At 39.6% G+C, this 19,385-nt stretch overlaps 1 protein-coding gene across 4 annotated transcripts in view; it reads right to left on the bottom strand.

Annotated features, from left to right (window-relative positions):
• The window catches only part of CHCHD3 (coiled-coil-helix-coiled-coil-helix domain containing 3), a 209,662-nt gene that overhangs the window by 48,221 nt on the left and 142,056 nt on the right, over positions 1-19,385 (bottom strand). For 2 of the 4 annotated variants that reach the window (XM_015292450.4, XM_015292492.4), the window contains exons 5-6: positions 14,236-14,250; positions 12,665-12,748 (exon numbers count right to left, since the gene is read on the bottom strand). In XM_015292450.4, coding sequence (XP_015147936.1) covers positions 12,665-12,748; positions 14,236-14,250 — 99 coding nt within the window. The remainder of the gene's footprint in view (positions 1-12,664; positions 12,749-14,235; positions 14,251-19,385) is intronic. The other 2 variants (XM_416646.8, XM_004937457.5) reach the window with 1 other exon arrangement.

Here is a 19,385-nt window from a genome sequence, read left to right as displayed (position 1 = left end):
CCTTCTCTGGACCCGCTCCAAGAGCTCCACATCTTTCTTGTGCTGGGGGCCCCAGGCCTGGACACGGACAATTCAAAACATATGAAGTTCTATAAAATGTGCTATTTCTTATTTACTGCCTAGAAAAGTGAGCAAGTTATGAGAGGATGCACTCCTGATGTGGTATTTTTACGATTGCACTGTTCTGCTGATGATGATTGAAGAAACTGAGGCAAAGAAAAATATGGTGAATTTTCCATGGCATAAAGCAGAAATGGGATTATCACACTCTCTTTTCAAATTGTTCCTCAATACTTAAAGGCAAAATTTTCATTTTCTCAAAACAAACAAACAAACAAAAATTGAGGGAGTTGCTCTAATACAGCTCATTTGCACCGTCAAAAGTAGCAGTTATGGTTTGGGACATTAACCGCTGCAGAACACCGATAGGATTTTACTCCTGAAAACTACAGGCCAGTGAGGATTAAGTAGTGAAATCAGGGGCAAGCTTGGCACAAACAGACATGTGAGCTGGCATGCAGCAACAATTATCTGCAATGCTTTTAAAAAGACATATGGCATCATCAGCAAAAAACATACTCTGTATCATTGCTACAGTTGTTTTCAGAAATAGGATTATGGGGGGGGCTTTATGTTTAATAAATATATAGACAAAAAGGCAACAAATTTGGTTGCAGGAAGAATTTTCAACTGGATTACACTGAATAGGGAAAACAGTGAAATGTTAAGATAAGACATTAAAAAAAAATGGTGATTCTTCCCTGAGAATTAGACACACGTTTGAACTCTTCTGCTATGGTTCATTTGAATTTGCTTCATAATTACTGCAGCTATGTTTTTGTATTTTAGTGTGCATAAATACATATTCCTAGATGATTATGGCCCACAGTAATGCAAACAGTTAAACTCTCTGACAAGGGGAAAAAAAATAAAGATTTCAAAAGTGGCAGGAGAGTATCTACTCATTTCAAACACATGATTATCTTTCCATATTTCAAAAGGAAAGGCCTTTTGAGGCACAGCAATATGCATGTGAATAGAAACATATTGAAAAGTCTCGGCTTTCAGGTATAATGCTTTTCAGTTAGAAAGGCATAAGATGGAAGAACTTTCAATTCCCTGTGACACACTTAAAGAGCACTGAACATGCCACCAGCCTTGCATTATCGCTGCCATCCCCTCTCCCCACCGGTGGCTCACCACCACTTCTAAGCTGTCTGGAAATTCCAATTAAAAGCAACACGAGCAACACGAGCCCCCTTCGCAGCCCAACTGGACCCACAGCACACTGAGCATGTTGCCAGCCACAGAACCCATCCGCAGGCTGAAAGACAGCTCTGTGAAAGAGAATACAAGAAAGAAGAAACCTTCACCTTTGAAATATCAGTGTAAAGATCACACATTTTTCTAGGAAGGATCTCACAAATACGGTGCCTCTGCTACAGAAGTGCAATGCCAGCTGTCTGTTCCTTCTTTATTGAAGGAACGGGGAACTGGGGATTTTAAAGGCATCTGGGTAATGCACAAGACAAATTGGTTTTGCTCTCTTCAAAGCAAAAACTTCAGCTGAAAAGAAGTTGTCAGTAGGCTTGTCACCAAGTCCATTACTGTGATTTTCTCCTTGTCTGTTCTCCCCAGGTTTCTTCCTACAGCCCTCCTGCTCATCTTGAACTCCTTCTCCCACCTTTAAAGCTAGAGCACTGGTTTCAGGGAGCTTCATGGGTAATGCAACAGAGAAAAAATGTACTTAACCTTTGACATCTGCAACAGAGCCCGGACGAAGCAGAAACCCATATCAGAACACTGCACAAAATCTGGTACATTTATCTTCCCCACTATTTGCAGCAGGCATAAACTGTGGTCACATCCTAAGGTTTTGGTTCAGCTCTTTCTGTGGCTGGGCTCTCCCAGATGTTAAGAATATCGCCACAAGCACAGCTAGGTAGGACTTAATCCCCTGCACATGAAGAGCACATAAACTCAGACGAGAAGGACAAAATAAACCTGCAACAGGGGCAGAATATAGGGCCCCTATATCTGTTTTTGCTAGATATTGTAGAATTGTGCCCTTTCCCAACATCTGTCCTGAAGAACAACTCGATGCTTATAGTAAAGAATTAGAAATGAGGATTAGATCCTGCTAAGAGTCCTTTTTCCCTATAGGCCCAGAGAGACAAATGGCGAACCATCCCAACTTTGCATGAGAAAGGCTGTGTGTGAATCACGGCTTATTGTTTGGTGAAGCTAAAACAGCCTCACAAAATCTATCAGCCTCCAGATGGAAACGGCCCTTCTCCTCTGTGCTGAGCACAGCCCTCTCTCCAACCGAAGGCCAAGTTATTAAGAAATTGTTTGTCGACTTAGATTGGATTGATCATTTATTTCCCAAATTCCTTTTCCCATCATTTACTCATTATACGCCTCCTTCTGATGTAAGAGGACATTTATTAGCTTCTGCATTTATTGTGCTGGCAAATAGAAACATTCTGCAGCATTTCCTGGGGATTCTCTCATTTATCTATCTGTTACAGGACTGAAGTATTTTTAGGGGCAGAAAAATTAAAATATCACTCAGACTGACAGCAATGAAAATGAAGCCGGTATGTGCTCAGGAAGGCTGTTCCAGCCTTCGGGTTTACAAGATGATTTACAAAAACGTAGGGAAGCATTTCACATAATTATTATTGCTTTGTAATGAGAAAAATCACTAACTACTGCCTCGGATGAAAAGGGAACTTTTTAATACGAAAAGGTGCTCAGAAAATGTTTTAATGCATATCTTGTCATTGATACCTCTTTAAATGGAAGGTGTATTTAAATTGGGTACTTCTTGTTTTCAAATACAAGTGCACAAAAGGTCGGGATCAGAAAACAAGTGAAAACAGACTGGCCTGTAGTGTGCTTCTTCTCATTTCTTGCTTAGTTTGTCCAAAAATAAAATAATTGGGCCGCTGAAAAACAGTATGCAATATATATTTTAAAGATAAATAACTTCAAGGGAATACATATCCATCAGATTCCCAGGTAAGTACAAGAGATCAAAGAATTACTGCAGTTCAATTATTCCTCATATTGTATAGCCACTAAAATCCCTAACAGATACCGTAACATTCAGTGGCTTACCTGACACATGGTTCTACTTAGAGTTGGAGTATTTTCGAAGTGATACCTTGACAAAGAACTCCAAGCAAACCATCTCACCAAGGTTTGTGTTAAACACACTGTTAACCTAATACAGCTTTTGTACCAAAACTTATACAAAGGAAAAAGGGTGGGAGGAGGGAACAGACATGGGAGAAAGGAAAGCTGCTTGTTCACTAACCCCACATATGTTAAAATGCTTTGCCATATCCTATGAAATGCAATAAACACCGCCTTTTGACATTCAAATGACAAATTTCTTTGGTTTATTCCATTTTGCCTAATAAAATATTTTCTCATGGTATTTTTTGTTGCTTCTCAGGAAGGGGAAGGGAAACAGTGCAGCTGAGGCTATCAAGGAAAACAGATGCAGACACAATCACTAAGGGTGACTTAGGCAACACTGACATGTTTATGTTTAACTGTACGCATCCACTAATTTGTTTTCATTAAACCAAGCAGTGCTGGATGAACAATTTATCCTAACAAGCACCCAGCAATGATTTCATACATGAGAATAAAGCAGTGGGGGACTGAAGGAGCTGTCCAACATGCTGCTTTGTTTTTTTGGTATTGCCCCGTACATTCCCTCTTGTCTCACAGTTTATCCCCACTGCAATTTTTATTCATGGGATGAACATGAATATGTGTTCAGACTTCACAAACACCAAGACTGAAGAAGCTTTAACAGAAACCAAAACCATCGCAGGGAAAAACAGCAGTTAGCAATGCCCACTTATCATGGGAACATGATTAAATTCCTATTGTTAAAATACAGTTGGAAGTCAGCAAATGACACCCGAAGTAGTGATAATTGTGTAAGCAAGGAAGAGCTAAGAAGAAAGTGAATTTTAAGCAGTGAGGACTTGGAAGCTGCAGGACTAGGAATAGGTTTATGAAAGAAATCACCTTTACAAAGCAACATGACAGTCAGGAAAACAGAGGGCATGACATAAATAGCCATACAACATAAACAGCCATTTCCTGGAAAACAGTATTTCACTGTCTCTTGGGTCAGCAAATCATAGAATCACAGAATCAGAAAATGGCTTGGATTGGAAGGGACACCAAGGATCATCAAGTTCCAACCCCTCTGCCACAAGCACGGCCACCAACCTCCAGATCTGGGACTAGACTGGGCTGCCCAGGGTTCCATCCAACCTGGTCTTGAACACCTCCAGGGACGGAACATCCACAGCCTCTCTGGGCAGCCTGTTCCAGCACCTCACCACTCTCACAGTAAAGAAATTCCCCCTGACGTCTAATCTAAACCTTCCCTTCTTGAGCTTAAAACTGTCCCCCCTTGTCCTGTCACTATCTACCCTAGTAAAACATTGATTCCCCTCCAGTTTATAGTCCCCTTTTACATACTGAAAGGCTGCAATGAGGTCTCCCCAGAGCCTTCTCTTCTCCAGGCTGAACAAGCCCAGCTCCCTCAGCTTGTCTTCATAGGGGAGGGCTCCAGTCCTCTGATCATCTTCATGGCCCTCCTCTGGACCCTATTCAACAGCTCCACATCTCTCCTGTACTGGGGGCCCAATAGAGTATTGCCAGTATTGGGGGAATCCCACAACAACCAAAATCCTGAGGAATTTGAACTTTAGAGGTTTTGAGCATCCCCATTTCCAGTGAACGTCCCTTCTCAACCACTCATAGAGCTCTGTCCATCTTGTTAGAGCATACACCTGCTTAACACACACTGAGTTTCGTTTTACCAAGATAGTGGAATTTCACGTTAATAAAAACCAACATTCTCTCCATGTGAGGAAATGCCAGCACATAAATTCTTCAGGAAACAACACTAGGGTATCCTGTAGGCTGAGAAAGAGCTGTCAAGATGATTTTAAAGGAACATTTTAGGCCAATAAAGCACAATGAAATAAAGCAGAAAGAGCGAAGACTTGAGATTGTCTATATAAAGAAACAGCATCAGAAGAAAAGCTGGCAACCCCGTGTGGTCAGCTCTGGCTGAGACTCGTGGTACAATACCAAAGCCAAGCGATACAGGAAAAGGTAGCAGGCCAGAAAAAGAAAGAGAAAAAGAAAGTTGCAAGAATGATGATGGGTTAAAAAGATGTATCAGTGGAGTTTAAAATAAAGAAAAAATCACAACTATCTAAGAAAAAGCAGTGTGCATTTTAACGAAGTCTTGAAAGCTCATGTAAACACACCCCTGCTCCTGGGCCTGAGATACTATTTTGCATCCAACATACCCTTACCACTTGGTCTTCTGCAAATATTTACAAAACATGAACATGAAATTACCCATCTTTTGCTCCAAACTGAAATTACAAAACAAAGAAACAAACAACTATCTGAAAACAAGGTAATATATGTATTGGATAAGTAAGAAAAAAGGATTGCAAACAACCTATATGGAACTATCTGCTACATGCTAACAGCTATCAAGTGTCTTACTGCAGGGGAAGAAAAGCCTGGAATATTAGTTATCATACTTTGGTTTTTGTCTCCAGTTATATAAAGACATACACACAGAATGGAAAAATAATCTATAAGCAAACATTTAGAGAAACATCAATACCTACTATTCAGTGTGGAACAACTCGTTATTTTGTTATTAACCAGCGTTTCAGTACTGCTATTGATTGGATATGTGATAGTGAAAGGGGTATTTTAATAGGAAAATGTCTCAGAATAAACATTTTCAGTGGCTTTATGCAAAAATGTATGGGTGGGTGTGTATTTAATAACTGATATACATATTAGCTACTTATTTAGAAATAGCAAATAAAAGATAATGAGCTAAAAAACTAAACTAAACAAAAAAGGCTTAAAAACAATTATTTGGAATAGTGATTGTGGCTCAGCAAGATATGGAGGTAGTGCATTAATGCAGCACTCCAGTCAGAAGGCTATAGCTCCGTCTGTCTTTGTCAGTCAGGTTGAGGTTTCAGATGTTGTAATTGGTAGCAAGTTTCCTAATCTCAACCTGCCAGGCAAGAAGAGCTCAACAAAAGCTCTATCCCCAAAACATAATGAAATTTGAAGAGAGAAATTTTCTAATATTGGCAACATGAAGCAAGATCACAGGTTGGGCTGACAGCTTTATTACGCTAAACTGACAAAAACATTATGCTCTGGTCAATACTAAAAAGGGGGGTGGGGTGGGGAGGGGGGCTCGTGAGCAGTATGGAAATACAAAGCATTGGGAAACTATCATGAACTTCTACCTTTATCTCTCTGGCGCAGCACGTGAGCTCTGACATTGCAAGGTCTCCTGGCCCAAGTACAGAATGAGAGACTAATGTGTCTTAATTTTATATTCAGGTCTCTTCCTGCACTGATTTGGGCAAATCTGCAAGAATTCTCTGTTGAGGTTGAATATCATTCCACCAGTAGCCTTATGTACACAAGAATGGTATGGTGTATGGCTCCAGTGGAAGCCATAATACATTTTACTGTTTCTATCTGAAAAATGTTTGAAAAAGGGTTGTTTGACATTTCCCCTCATCTTGTCACCTGTCACCAGTGAGAAGAGACCAGCCCCGCTCTCACTGTAAGCACCTTTCAGATACTGGAAGAGAACAATGACGTCTCTCCAGGCTGAAGACCATGAAGTATCTCTACAAGGGGAAACTGGAGAAACTCCACAAACTGGGGAAGTCATAAAAGATTCCTTTATGGAAAATATAAAATGTTGGCATCCTACACAAAGCCTCTACTGAGATGTTATTTCGCTGACCTGCGTGGTAAGAAAGATGTCAAATATAAAGGAGATGTCAAAGACAGTGGTTATACAGCTATGCATTATGTTTAGGAAAGAAATGTATATGGCCATTATTTTGAATTGCAATGGACAATTTGGAAAAACCTACTGGTGTTATGTGCATCCACCAAAGAAAGCACGTATTGCACACAAGCAGCAACTGCAACTTAGTAAGTCTGTCCACAGTGTGCTAGAGGTAATTCCATTTCTTCATAGGAACAATGACAAAAGGTTTACTGAGCTTTCTCTGTGCCTTCCCCAAATGCTCAGAACACAGAATCATCAGCCAAAATTGTTTTCTGCTTTGCTAGATGCAGCTCCAAGTCTTAAAACACTGTACCTACATCACTGCTATTTGATTTTGAAAGACATGAAAGAATACGGTACAAATGTGTGGAGTGTAAACATGTTTGCTCTACTGAATACAAACCTCTAAACACAAGAGGTGAAAACAGAATCATCTTCTGGTTATGAAATTCTCACCGATACAGTCGTGTGAGATCAAAGACAGTCAACAGACTGATAATTTGAAACAAACAGAAACAAAAAATGTCTAAACTGCTAAAATACATCACAGGGAATTAAAATGATTGTAGTTATAATAGTGCCTTGTAATAGTTCTTCTCTGTTATCCGCATCTTGCAAACCACAGTTTACAAAAAAACACAGCAAACAGATTCTGATTATTTGGTTGTTTAGACTTTGAAAAGGTAAACAAGATTCTGAAGAATCTGAACAAATGTGGAACTCGCATTGTTTGCATCCTAGCACTTATGTTCATTATAATCACATACAAAAAGCCAATACTTGGCTGTGAAGCTGAGCTGTATGTTATCTCCTTTCTGAGCACTGGCTCTATCACTGCAAAGCACACTGGTCCATTCTAAGACTTGAATAGAAAAAAGGAAGAGATCATTAAATTATAATTTCCCCGTACAATTGGTATAAGCATTTCCTACCAACAGGATTAGCATGAACACAAGATCCCAGAATAAAGCTGCTCAGCAGTGAGAATGGCAGTTTAGTGTCTAGTAAATTTGATTTCTCTGAAAATCCTGACACATCATAATAGTGAAATCCTATTTACTGTAGCAAGCAGGATGGATAATACTATTTAACACCTGGTATAGTATGTGCCATCAGCTCACAGCTTTGTGCTCTGTGTGCTCATCTTACCTTAAGGTTAATGCTCCTTGACAGCCTACATGGTAAGTAGAATCCCCAAATTAAGTGCTGAACCTCTGATTTGCAAATCCTTCCTAAAAATGTAAGTCGTGAAAGAAATGGATGCAGATAAGAGGATCACATTTGCAGAACTTATGTCTATATTCTCAGGCTCTGATCTGGCAGTAAGCTTTGTGCAGTGCAGGAAGCTCCCTGCAAAAAGGCCACTGAAGTCAGCAAGGGATTGCAGAGAAATCAGAAAACCCCCAAGAACTATAGGGAGCAGTGACTTGTTGACTGCTGGGTAGTATAACATAATGTTGAAACTTCTAAACGCTAACAGAATTATTTTCTTACCTTACACTGCATGCATATTCACATGCATACTAAACAATACTCACTGGAAGTATTTCTAGGAAATCTGCAAGCACAGAAGCTTAGCTTGAAAGAGAAATATCCTGATTAATATTGGGATACACATCTTACTCATTCACATAGATAAACTAAGTAGTTGTGTCATACAGCAGTCTATTAAAATTAATTTCCTTCTGCTCCCATGACTGGGGGGCATGATTCTTGCAACGACGCTTAACAGTATTATGAAGCAGCATAACGTAAATGAAAATAGCCGGATTTGTTGAAGAAAGATTGATCTACAGAGAGTTGAATCCCTCTCTAAAGGCTGCAGAAGCACACACACACACCTCGTTGTCTTTGATGCCAGAACTCCAGACAGAAGAGGAAAGCATGCAGTCACGTCTCCCATGCATTAAAAATATTCTAAAGCAAAAGCAACTGGGTGAAGGAGTGACAGGACGCCAGCTGCTCTGTAGACAAAATTAATGCAACTGTTGATGTTGGCTGGAACCTATATGTCACAGTTACAGTAGGGACGTAAAAGTAGTTATGAAGTCTATAACCACCAGGGCTCTGAATTTACATGCAATCCAGTGGCATAATGGAAGGATGATGGAAGCTGAGAAGCTGAACAGAAAAATGACGGAGAGAAGTGTGTGAGAATATATGCGTGTCTATCTGTGTAGATGCACGTGAGACAACGTTACAGAGAGGCCACAGTCTTGAAGGTCCCAAGCTGCATAATCTGAGTTGCTCATTTTCCTATTTCTTGCTGCTCTACCTTTTAAAAGAAAAACCAAATGGCTAAAAATACCACTAAGGCCTGCTTATTATATAAAGCAATTGAGAGAATGTAGGATACACACACATTCACCATTTGAATTCTGCTATCTGACCCTCTGCTTGTTTGCTCTGGTCAAGAAGCATCATTAGCCTGTAAACACATAACGAAGAACACAGACAGATTCTTCTCAAAGCTTGACGTGTGAACTCTTAAATAACAGCCTTACACTCTAGTTAGGTATACAGTATGAGAAGGTTATTCTTTAACTCCTTTGTTAAACGATCTCATTTTGCTTTGCTGCTGTGGAGCATGTAATAACTCATCGCTTATGTGCTATCTCTGACCTAGAAGCACTGGCAGCTGTTAGGGGAATCGTCAGGTTTTTGGTAAGTATCAAAAGGTTTTTAGCACATAAACTAAATTTATGAACAGATATTGCCCCGGAGAATGGAATTGTTTATGTTTTAGTATCACAGCTGTCACTGGTGCACAGTTATTTTGTCCTGTATTAATCTCCTCAAAAGGTTGAGCATCTTCACTCAGTCACTGAAATATTTTATAATTGACAGACTTCATCTGGCACTGAATATGTATAATAATTTTCTCCATAAGGAGCACCCTGTGCTGACACTAATCTGTTCTGTTGTCGTCTCCCTTTATTATCAACGTCTGCATTGTTTTTCCAGCAGCACTGAGGAACACAAATATGAAGCTTCTAATTGAAAAAGCTAGGTAATCAAAAAGCCAATTAATCATACAGATGAGCTCTGACATTCAGTGATGCAACAGACAGAAATACCACATATGCACAGCTGAAGTATTTTTAAAGTGTGTTTATTTGATGTAAGAATGATCTGAGAATGTAATTAGCATTCTTTGTCACAAATGACAGCCCAGTATTGCACATTTCCTCATACTGACATTATCCTTCTGAGCTCCACTTGCTCCACTCCGATCTTACCTTCCGCTCTCAGCTTTTCTCTGTTGAACAGCACATACTCAAACCCCGTGTACCTTCCACTGAAATCAGGACAAGCTTAGGGACATATAAACAGCCTATTACCGTGCTCTGTAATTTCCAGCATGTTAGGGCTTTACAGACCTTCCTTTCTTTCTTAAAGCTCTATTTCCATCCCAGTGCTCAAAAAATAAGCAATATTGAAACTCATAGATGACCTTAACAACGGCTGCAGGCACCAGCCCCAGTGAAGCTTGTATTGCAAGATACGTGATCTCTCTGCTTTTGTAGGTTTTCATTCTGTAATCTCCACATCTCTGAAAAACTTCAAAGCCTGATTTGGAGCACAGAGTTCACCTCTTCCCAGAGCTTGAACAACTGTTTTTTTTTTTTTTTTTTTTTTTTTTGTGTGTAGAAGAGATATGCACAGGTACTTTGAAAACAAACCTGATGACAGCTTAGCATAGCAAAGGTATTTGCCTTACAAATAGAAAGTCACAGAATGGCCTGGGTTGAAAAGGCCCACAGTGATCACCTAGTTTCAACCCCCTGCTATGTGCAGGGTCACCAACCACTAGACCAGGCTGCCCAGAGCCACATCCAGCCTGGCCTTGAATGCCTCCAGGGATGGGGCATCCACAACCTCCTTGGGCAACCTGTTCCAGTGTAACACCAAAGTCAGAAATAAAGACTTGCCTTAGTACCACAGGAACTCAACTCTGAAGACAGAGCAAACATCACCCACAGAACAAGAGAGTCAATTCAGAACTGCTTGCTGTAGTCTTGGAGACCTTAAGTTTAAGATGTGGAACAAGAGCTGGCAAAAATCACCCATATGATATGAAGGGACAACATTTCAGCAGTATAAAACACAGGTGTTTATAGTTCACTACGTCATTTGTATGCAACAATGATATATTCACGTGCTTCTTAAAATGAAATTCCACGCTGAAAGTGGCCACTTAGCAGCAAGTGAAGGCACTGTATCAGTGACCTACTTTAAGATTAGAAGTTGATATGACTAAAAACCTTATTTGCTGCATAGCACCTTAAAAAGGTAAAATGGAAGCTTTCAAGCAAAGAATCATGGTTTTTTTTTTTTTTTTTTCCAAGTCCTTTGCCATGTTATTCCATATAATCACAGAACCATAGAATGGCTTGGGTTGGAAGGGACCTCAAGGATCATCAAGCTCCAACTTCCCCTGCTTCAAGCAGGGCCACCAACCTCCACATTTAATACTAGACCAGGCTGCCCAGGGCCCCATCCAATCTGGACTACTCCAACATTACTTGTACTTTAACAATAGAATGGAAGACCAATAACTATGTGAACGGGTACAATCATGCTTGGATCTAGCTTGGATGAGCTACTACAGATGCTTTTAGCCCTATCATCAGTCTGCTACTTGAGAACAAGGAAGGTATTCTGTGGGGATTTTGCATGAGGGATCTTCATTTGTGACTGTTTAAATAACACACTTTTAGAATCATTAAAATAATTCAACCTCATCCTTTCAAACTGCTCTTCATTGCCAAGAACAAGTCCTTATTAATGCAATATTCAAAAAGGTTGATCAAAATAATGAGATGGAATCTGGTATGCCCTCTGTTTAAAATATTCGTTAAGATCAATTATACAGACTGATAATTCAGGCAACACGCTCTTCTTTTTAACCCATAAAAACAAGCATTCTTCTCTCTATCCTGCTAAGCTGCATAAATGAATATATATCACATTAACACTGTTTTCAAAACTAACAAAAAATCCAAATTAAACAATAAATAGGCTTACAAAGAAGGAAGGAGAATGAGGAAAACATATTCAGGCTGAAGGTTACAACAAATCTGGGATCTAGTACATGATGGCAATAACAATTAGTTTGAAAATAGCATTCTGTAGAATAGTACTCTATAAATAAATAACAGTAATATGTTGAAACACTTCCTATTAAATACACTGCAAGCTCTTCACACAATACCAAACTGTTCTGTATAGTTTAGTCTCAATTCTATTGCAAAAGAGACACAGACGTACATTTTTAAACATGTCCTAAACAACCTGCAGTTAACATTAAACTGCAGGTGGGTTTGGTGGAACCACCAGCTGCCCAATGGGAGTAACTGTGGATCACAATGCAAGTAATGAAATTCAATAGGTACCTTCCCACTTCACATGGGATTTTCAGACTGGCTGGTGATGCCCATTTCCTTGCACTGGTTCTTCATCTGTACTGGTAGGAAGGTAATCATTCTCTATACGTAATTGTTAGGACAGATAAAATCTCACTGAAACATGAGAACTTAGCTAATAAGGAAAAGAACATCCTCAACTTTAAAGCCTCCATCTTGTCAATATTAAGCCAGAAACAGTAGCAGTTAATATCAAAAAAAAAAAAAAAAAAAACCTTCTCTAGCCACAGCTTTAATCTTTATCTCCTTAGAAAAGTCATCTTGGTTAACAATAAAACATAACCAGAAAGTCAGTCGCAGAAACAAACAGAAAACTCTTCATTAAGAAGGAAGAAAGGCTTACCCTTTCTTCCAGTCGAGCCAGCTGCTCTTTGTAGTAGGCATCATGCTTCTTTAGTTCTCGGTCTTTCTCTTCCAGCTGCCTGGCCTAAAAAAAGAAAGATAAAACTGGATCAGGAAAGAGCATCACTCACAAAGCAAAACATCTACCATAAATTGTACCAGTAAGGAATATACAGTCATTGAAAACTGCAGTCTATTAGCTTTTGCCAAACAGTGCATTAATAAGATGATGATTGCTGCATTGAAAACAGGAAGAGATTGTCTATTGTACTGTTCTTCCCTTGCCTCCTCAACAGCTGTGCCATGGTTTGTTCAAATGTAGTTGGACACGTCACAAAGGCAGAACCAAGCGTTACATGCTGAGACAAAATTTGTTATTAACTTTGCAGATCACTTCTCAACTTAGGGAAATGTGCTCAAGCTACCGAACAGAGTACGTGGAGAGACTCATTACTTAATTTTTATTTGCAAATTGTTACTGAGTGGGCATTTTGACACGAGAATAGCTAAACCTGCATCCATACATTTGCAGGCTGTGCTAAAAAGAGGGTTTTTTTGAAGTAGCGCTTTTTCTCTACAACCCAAGTTGAGGAATGTGTTTAGCATGCACTTCATTTTGGACATGTGAATGTTTTGGAAGAACCAACTGCTTGCACATTTGCGAAAGCAGATCTAAAAACCGTATATAGAACTCTGATGTCCTCTTTAATTATTATTCTTCTGGAAACTCCTAGTCCACTTGAAGTACCCAGCTAAGCTGAAACCCTTTAACGTATTGTCATTTGCATGTTCAGTACCTTAAAATAATGCAGAGTATTCGTGTCAAGATGTTTTCAGCACTATTGAGCAAATTGATTTTTTTGTCCTTTTCATCTGTAGTATGCACTATTATAAGGACTTATTAAGAATTACAGAATACATTAATACATTCTCTGGGCAACCTGATTTAGTGCCTGATTCAGTAGTTGGCATCCCAGCTCACAGCAGGAGGTTAGAAATAGATACTCCTTAAGGTCCTTTCCAACCTAAGCTATTCTATGATTCTATGATTAAAAGTATACACATGCACACCATATATATATACACCTCAACTATGAATGCAAACTCACTCCAGGCAAATACTCTTTTAATAGAATCATAGAATCTTAGAACAGCTCAGGTTGGAAAAGACCTTAAAGATCATCAAGTCCAACCACAACCTAACCATACTACCCTACCTACCTAATGATAAAGCACCTTTAGCAAACAATAATTAACTATCAGTGGCCATTACCACAACTGTATACTCAAGATGAGTCAATCATCACTAACATTTTCATTCAGGTACTGATAACACAGAGTTAACTGCATACAGTTCCCTGCATCATGAAAAATAGGAAATGTAAACTCTTCCTACCAAGAGTTTACAGATCATGCTCACAGAAGTATGTCAGAAAACTTCCTTATACCACACATTGTGCTGTACTTCCTGTATAGAATCAGGGCTTAATTCTCTTCCTCAAGGTTCATCTTGGCGGTTAGACAATAAATAAAAACTTTGAGGTTTTGGTTAGACTTTCCTGAAGTACCTACCTTTTTTTCTATCTCCTGAAGCATGCAAAAAATCAAAAAGTTCAAGTTAAATTGATTAGGTAATGGGGAAGAGAAAGAATGCATAAAAACATATACCTCTCAGGCACATCTGTAATCCAGAACAATGCTGAAAACCACATACAATCTTAGAATCATCACAGAATCAGAAAATGGCTTGGATTGGAAGGGACACCAAGGATCATCAAGTTCCAACCCCTCTGCCACAGGCATGGCCACCAACCTCCAGATGTGGGACTAGACCAGGCTGCGCAGGGTCCCATCCAAACTGGTCTTGAATACCTCCAGGGACAGAACATCCACAGCCTCTCTGGGCAGCCTGTTCCAGCACCTCACCACTCTCATAGTAAAGAACTTCCCCCTGACATCTAATCTAAACCTTCCCTCCATGAGCTTAAAACCATTTCCCCATGTCCTATCACTATCTACCCTAGTAAAAAGTTGATTCCCCTCCTGTTTATAATCCCCTTTTAAATACTGGAAGGCTGCAATGAGACCTCCTTGCAGCCTTCTTCAGACTGAACAAGCCCAGCTCCCTCAGCCTGTCTTCATAGGGGAGGTGCTCCCTTACAGTCATGTCAAGACATACGCAACTTCACCAAAAACATCCCTGCTCATACAAAAAGCACACATCCAAGTTTAACTTCTACTTGGTTTAACCAAATCTCACTCCTCCTCTGCCACCCTACATTCAGTATAGAATCGTGGAGCACATGCTACAGCTTTGTCCGCCATCATTTAAATCAGCCTTTGTACACTAAAGAAAACTGATTACAGGCTTTTCCAAAGCTGATTAGGCTAAATCAACCTAACTACCATGCTTGGTATTGATCATGGTTTTGCTTTTCCCAGATAATCCCTGTATTACCTCTCAAACCTGCCTTTTGTCCTGGTCATAGGAAATCAAAATTCGCTGCAGATTGTGCCTCCCTGAACAACCCCCTTCCCAGCACTTAATACTACACTTCAATGCATTATCATAGCTTCCCATATGCAATCATTTTATGCATAACCACCTCATGATCCTTCAAATATTTGCAAACTCATGCCTTTTGTTCGAGTGCAGTTAAATATGCCAGTGACAAAAGAATGGTGAAAATTAATGTTCCATTACTCTCACAAGAACTTAGTTAAACTTTACTTCTTAGAATTCAAATATACTTCACACAATTCTACCAATATCCTGAAACTAAGGAATAAAATCATTGGAAAACCAATAAGATATATTTTAAAAAGTGCAAGACTGGCGTGATTTACTGCACTTGCCACACTTCTGGCAAAAACAGGTAAAGGGTGCACACTGCAATGATGGAGGAAATGAGAAAAAGGCTTCATATCAGAAACCCGTCCTCTCCTCCAGGTCCAGCTGATCAATCAGAATCAATTCTTTTCATCTCTCAGAAAGAAAACAATAGCAAGAGATTAACAGAACCTTTCTCTCATAGATAAAGCTGAGGAGTGAAAGAATGAGAAGCAACATTCACAATTGAATATTCTCAATGCACATTTTATGAAGCAGACAAATCCTAGTAGATTCAATCAAAAAACCCAGACATCTTGTACAGCAATGCTAAAACCATCGATTATGTTTTAACATGATGCCATCAAAGCGTAGCTGTAGGCTGCACCATGATAGAGTCCCACTTCTCATTTGTAGAAAGATCTGTAGCATTTCTGCATAGCTTTTGCATCTTTTGTGAATGCAAAATTATGTTTTATCTATATTATCTACTATTTTCAATTCCCAATATCTTGCAGGTTATTCCTTAGAGTGCTAAGGGATTTAAGACCCACTCATCTTAAAAGTTCTGGATCAGGAAAAGTGATCTGCTACTGATGTCTGGGCAAATAACCACGTTCCTAGAAAAATGCCCCCAAAAACTTTTATAGAACAACACAAGTTGCCCATTTTTATCTACTCTTCATAAAACAGAAATATAGAGCATGTAAGACATGAAAGCTGAAGAAAAAAAGTTTCCAGATCACAGTACATTGCTCTGGATATCTTTATAAAGGAAGAATGCAAACAGAAAGCATTAATATAACAAATTACTTCAAAAACTCTAGTGTTGATTTTAACCAAATTACCACAAGACACTCTTGATAGTAAAGTATGCTTCAGCTCTCACACCACAGACAAGCATGTTTAAGACGGATCATTGAAGATACTGCATCTGCAATTCATACACTCGTATTATCCTATTACATGGGTCAGCAGAAATAAAGTAAGAGAATGATGAAAAATGGATTTGACAGAAGCAGGCAGAATGGTCACTGACCACTCCTATTTAAACAAGAATCTGAGTACATATAGGTGAAAATTAAAATTCTGTTCAAAAATACTGCTTTTGAGGTACATATCTACTGACCAGTAACTTTGTCTTATATAGACACAGTTAGTTTTAAAGTCTGAACTGAAAAATACTTGCAAAGAGACCTCCATAGGACACATACCTTAAACCAAATTCTTTCAATTTGTTGGCCCTGATGATCAAAAACCATTAAAAGAGAAAAATTTATTTGTTGCATGATATCTGATCACTAAACATATATACAAAAGATAGCACAGCCAGGGGAATGCAAACAGCATTTATTCAGGAGATATCCATCTGAATGAGAAATTTTGCCCTGTTAGGTTTATTTGTTTACTATCCTTTTCCCCCAAGATAATTAGCGATCAAAACAGCTGGATTTTATTGCTCTAAGGACACGGGGTCAAGCAGCAAATTATATTCACAGTGCTTTTTGCCTTGAACCTATCCAAGCTTCTGTATCACTGATAAAGTAGAAATATTAGATGATAAGAACACTAAATAATACATTAAGCCAAAGGTTTGGATCCCTCTACAGTGAAAGTAACTGGACGATTTGGTAGGCCAGTAAAAAAACCCAGTATAACGTAATTCCATATAGCTAATGCCTCTGGTATTTGCAAAATAATACAGACACAGCAAAATGAATATATATATATTTATATATATAAACACATTTACACAGAAGACTAAATAAATATTCCAACAGAAGAGATTTCACTGAAGAAATAAAAACTTTAAGGTAATATTATATTTATGGGACTGCAGCAACATGATCCCAGTGAATACCAATTAGCCGTAACAAAATAATTAACAGTAGCCGTGTATTCAATTAGCTGAATGCTGCACTTTAGTTGTAAATGAGATATTGTAACAGGTTCATTGCTTCTTCACAAAGTAACTCTAATAAACAAAGCAGTTTCTTGGGTGTTATTTAGAAAAGAGCTCCAGAAGGTCGCCTTTGAGAAGCAGCCCTGCTTGCCAAGGCAACCCAAAATTAAAAGTGAAAACCAGCTCTCTATTATTAATTATTCTTCACAATCACTAGAAAGTTGGAGCAAGATTTAAAGGCCAACCTGAGTTTCATTTTCAGAAGCAGCATCTGAATCTGGCACGGAACTGGCATGAGATTCCATGGATGCCTACAAAACACTCCTGCACGTCACCCTGTGTGTGTATATAGGAAAATCTGGTCTGCACAGGGACTTAGACACTGTGGGGTCTCTTCCTTGGGGATCTTCAAATCCGCTTGGATATGGGGCTGGGCACAGTCCTGGTGGTCAGGCAGGGAGGGACCAGATGGATCTGAGGTGCCTCCAGCCTCACTCAGTCTGTGGTTACAACTCATACAGACTCATTTTGTCCTTTGTAGGACTGAGCAAACAAGTACACAATAGAAAACAAATGACTAACAGTTATCTTTAAAGAAAAAGAACAAAGGAATCCAGGCAGCTGGATGCAGAAAGGTTGGAGATGTGTAAAGTCTATTATTATTGCTTTTCTTTACACAGTTGCAGTGGATAAAGCAATACCAGGTAGTTGAGGAGGGGAGTTTATATGCAGATTTCAAAATTAGCTCTTGAAGTCCCCAGCTTACAGCTGCCCCTCAGTAAGGACTCCAAGCCCCAAATTCATTAACATCCATGGAGTTTACAGAAGTACACCCCTGAGATCACTTCAGTTTGCATCTTTCTGAAAAGATCAATGTGCTTCAAAGTAAGAGTGCAATGCTAACTTTATATAAAGCATCAACTGCCACTGGAAGAGGACAGAGTGCTCTGCCTAGGCCTTGCTAAGCTGCCTCACGATGATTTCCTCAGCACCACCTCAAAATGGCAAAGGGACAAGTGGACAACCAAACAGTCAGGCCCCAAAAATGGTGGAGGAAGGGGCAAGAATCATACAAACATAGAAACACAGAATGGCCTGGGTTGAAAAGGACCACAATGATCATCTGGTTTCAACCCCCCTGCTATGTGCAGGGTCGCCAACCACCAGACCAGGCTGCCCAGAGCCACATCCAGCCTGGCCTTGAATGCCTCCAGCAACAGGGCATCCACAACCTCCTTGGGCAACCTGTTCCAGTGTGTCACCACTCTCTTTGTGAGAAACTTCCTCCTAATATCTTACCTAGACCTCCCCTGTCTCAGTTTAAAACCATTCCCCCTTGTCCTATCACTATCCACCCTTGTAAGCAGGACAATATTATTAAAGAAGACAACCAAGAGACCAGACCTCAAATACAGTGAAGGAAGGAGCAAGAAGACAACCAAGGGATAAGGGCTCAAAAATGGTGGAGGAAGGGCAAGAGGACAATCAAGGGACAAGGCTTCCTACACGATATTCAAGGCTGCAAGCAGCATCAGGACCAGGGGCTGAAAGTGTGCTATGTCAGAGTTTACAAGACTACAGGGATTTGCCTGATAAAATCCTAACTACAGAAATGTGGCATTTTTTAGCCACCGAGTAAAGGGAAAGGTCACAGAGAATATCTACAGGCCTTAAGGAAAGCCTGTGTTGTTTGAGAAAAAAGGTTAACGGAGTAATAGGCAAAGAAAGCAGCAGCAGAGGGCTGGCCTTCAGTAGCTCCAGGAAGACGTGACAGAACTGCTGACAGGGCAGGGTGAGTGTGACACACCAGAACTGCAGGGGAGCAGATCTCAAATGCCATTCCAAACATTGCCTTTCATATGTAGCTAAAGACGTTCTGTTTGTTTTACAGCAGAGGTTTGCTGGATGAGCGTATCTATGTGTTAAAACAGCATGCAATTTGCACTCATGTACAGAGTGTTCATGCTGACATGGCAAAACGGGTATTCA

Source organism: Gallus gallus, chromosome 1 (assembly GCF_016699485.2).
Source record: "Gallus gallus isolate bGalGal1 chromosome 1, bGalGal1.mat.broiler.GRCg7b, whole genome shotgun sequence".
Taxonomy (NCBI): Eukaryota; Metazoa; Chordata; class Aves; order Galliformes; family Phasianidae; genus Gallus; species Gallus gallus.
The sequence above is the reverse complement of the archived record's forward strand: the minus strand, read 5'-3'. Positions and strand labels throughout refer to the sequence as shown.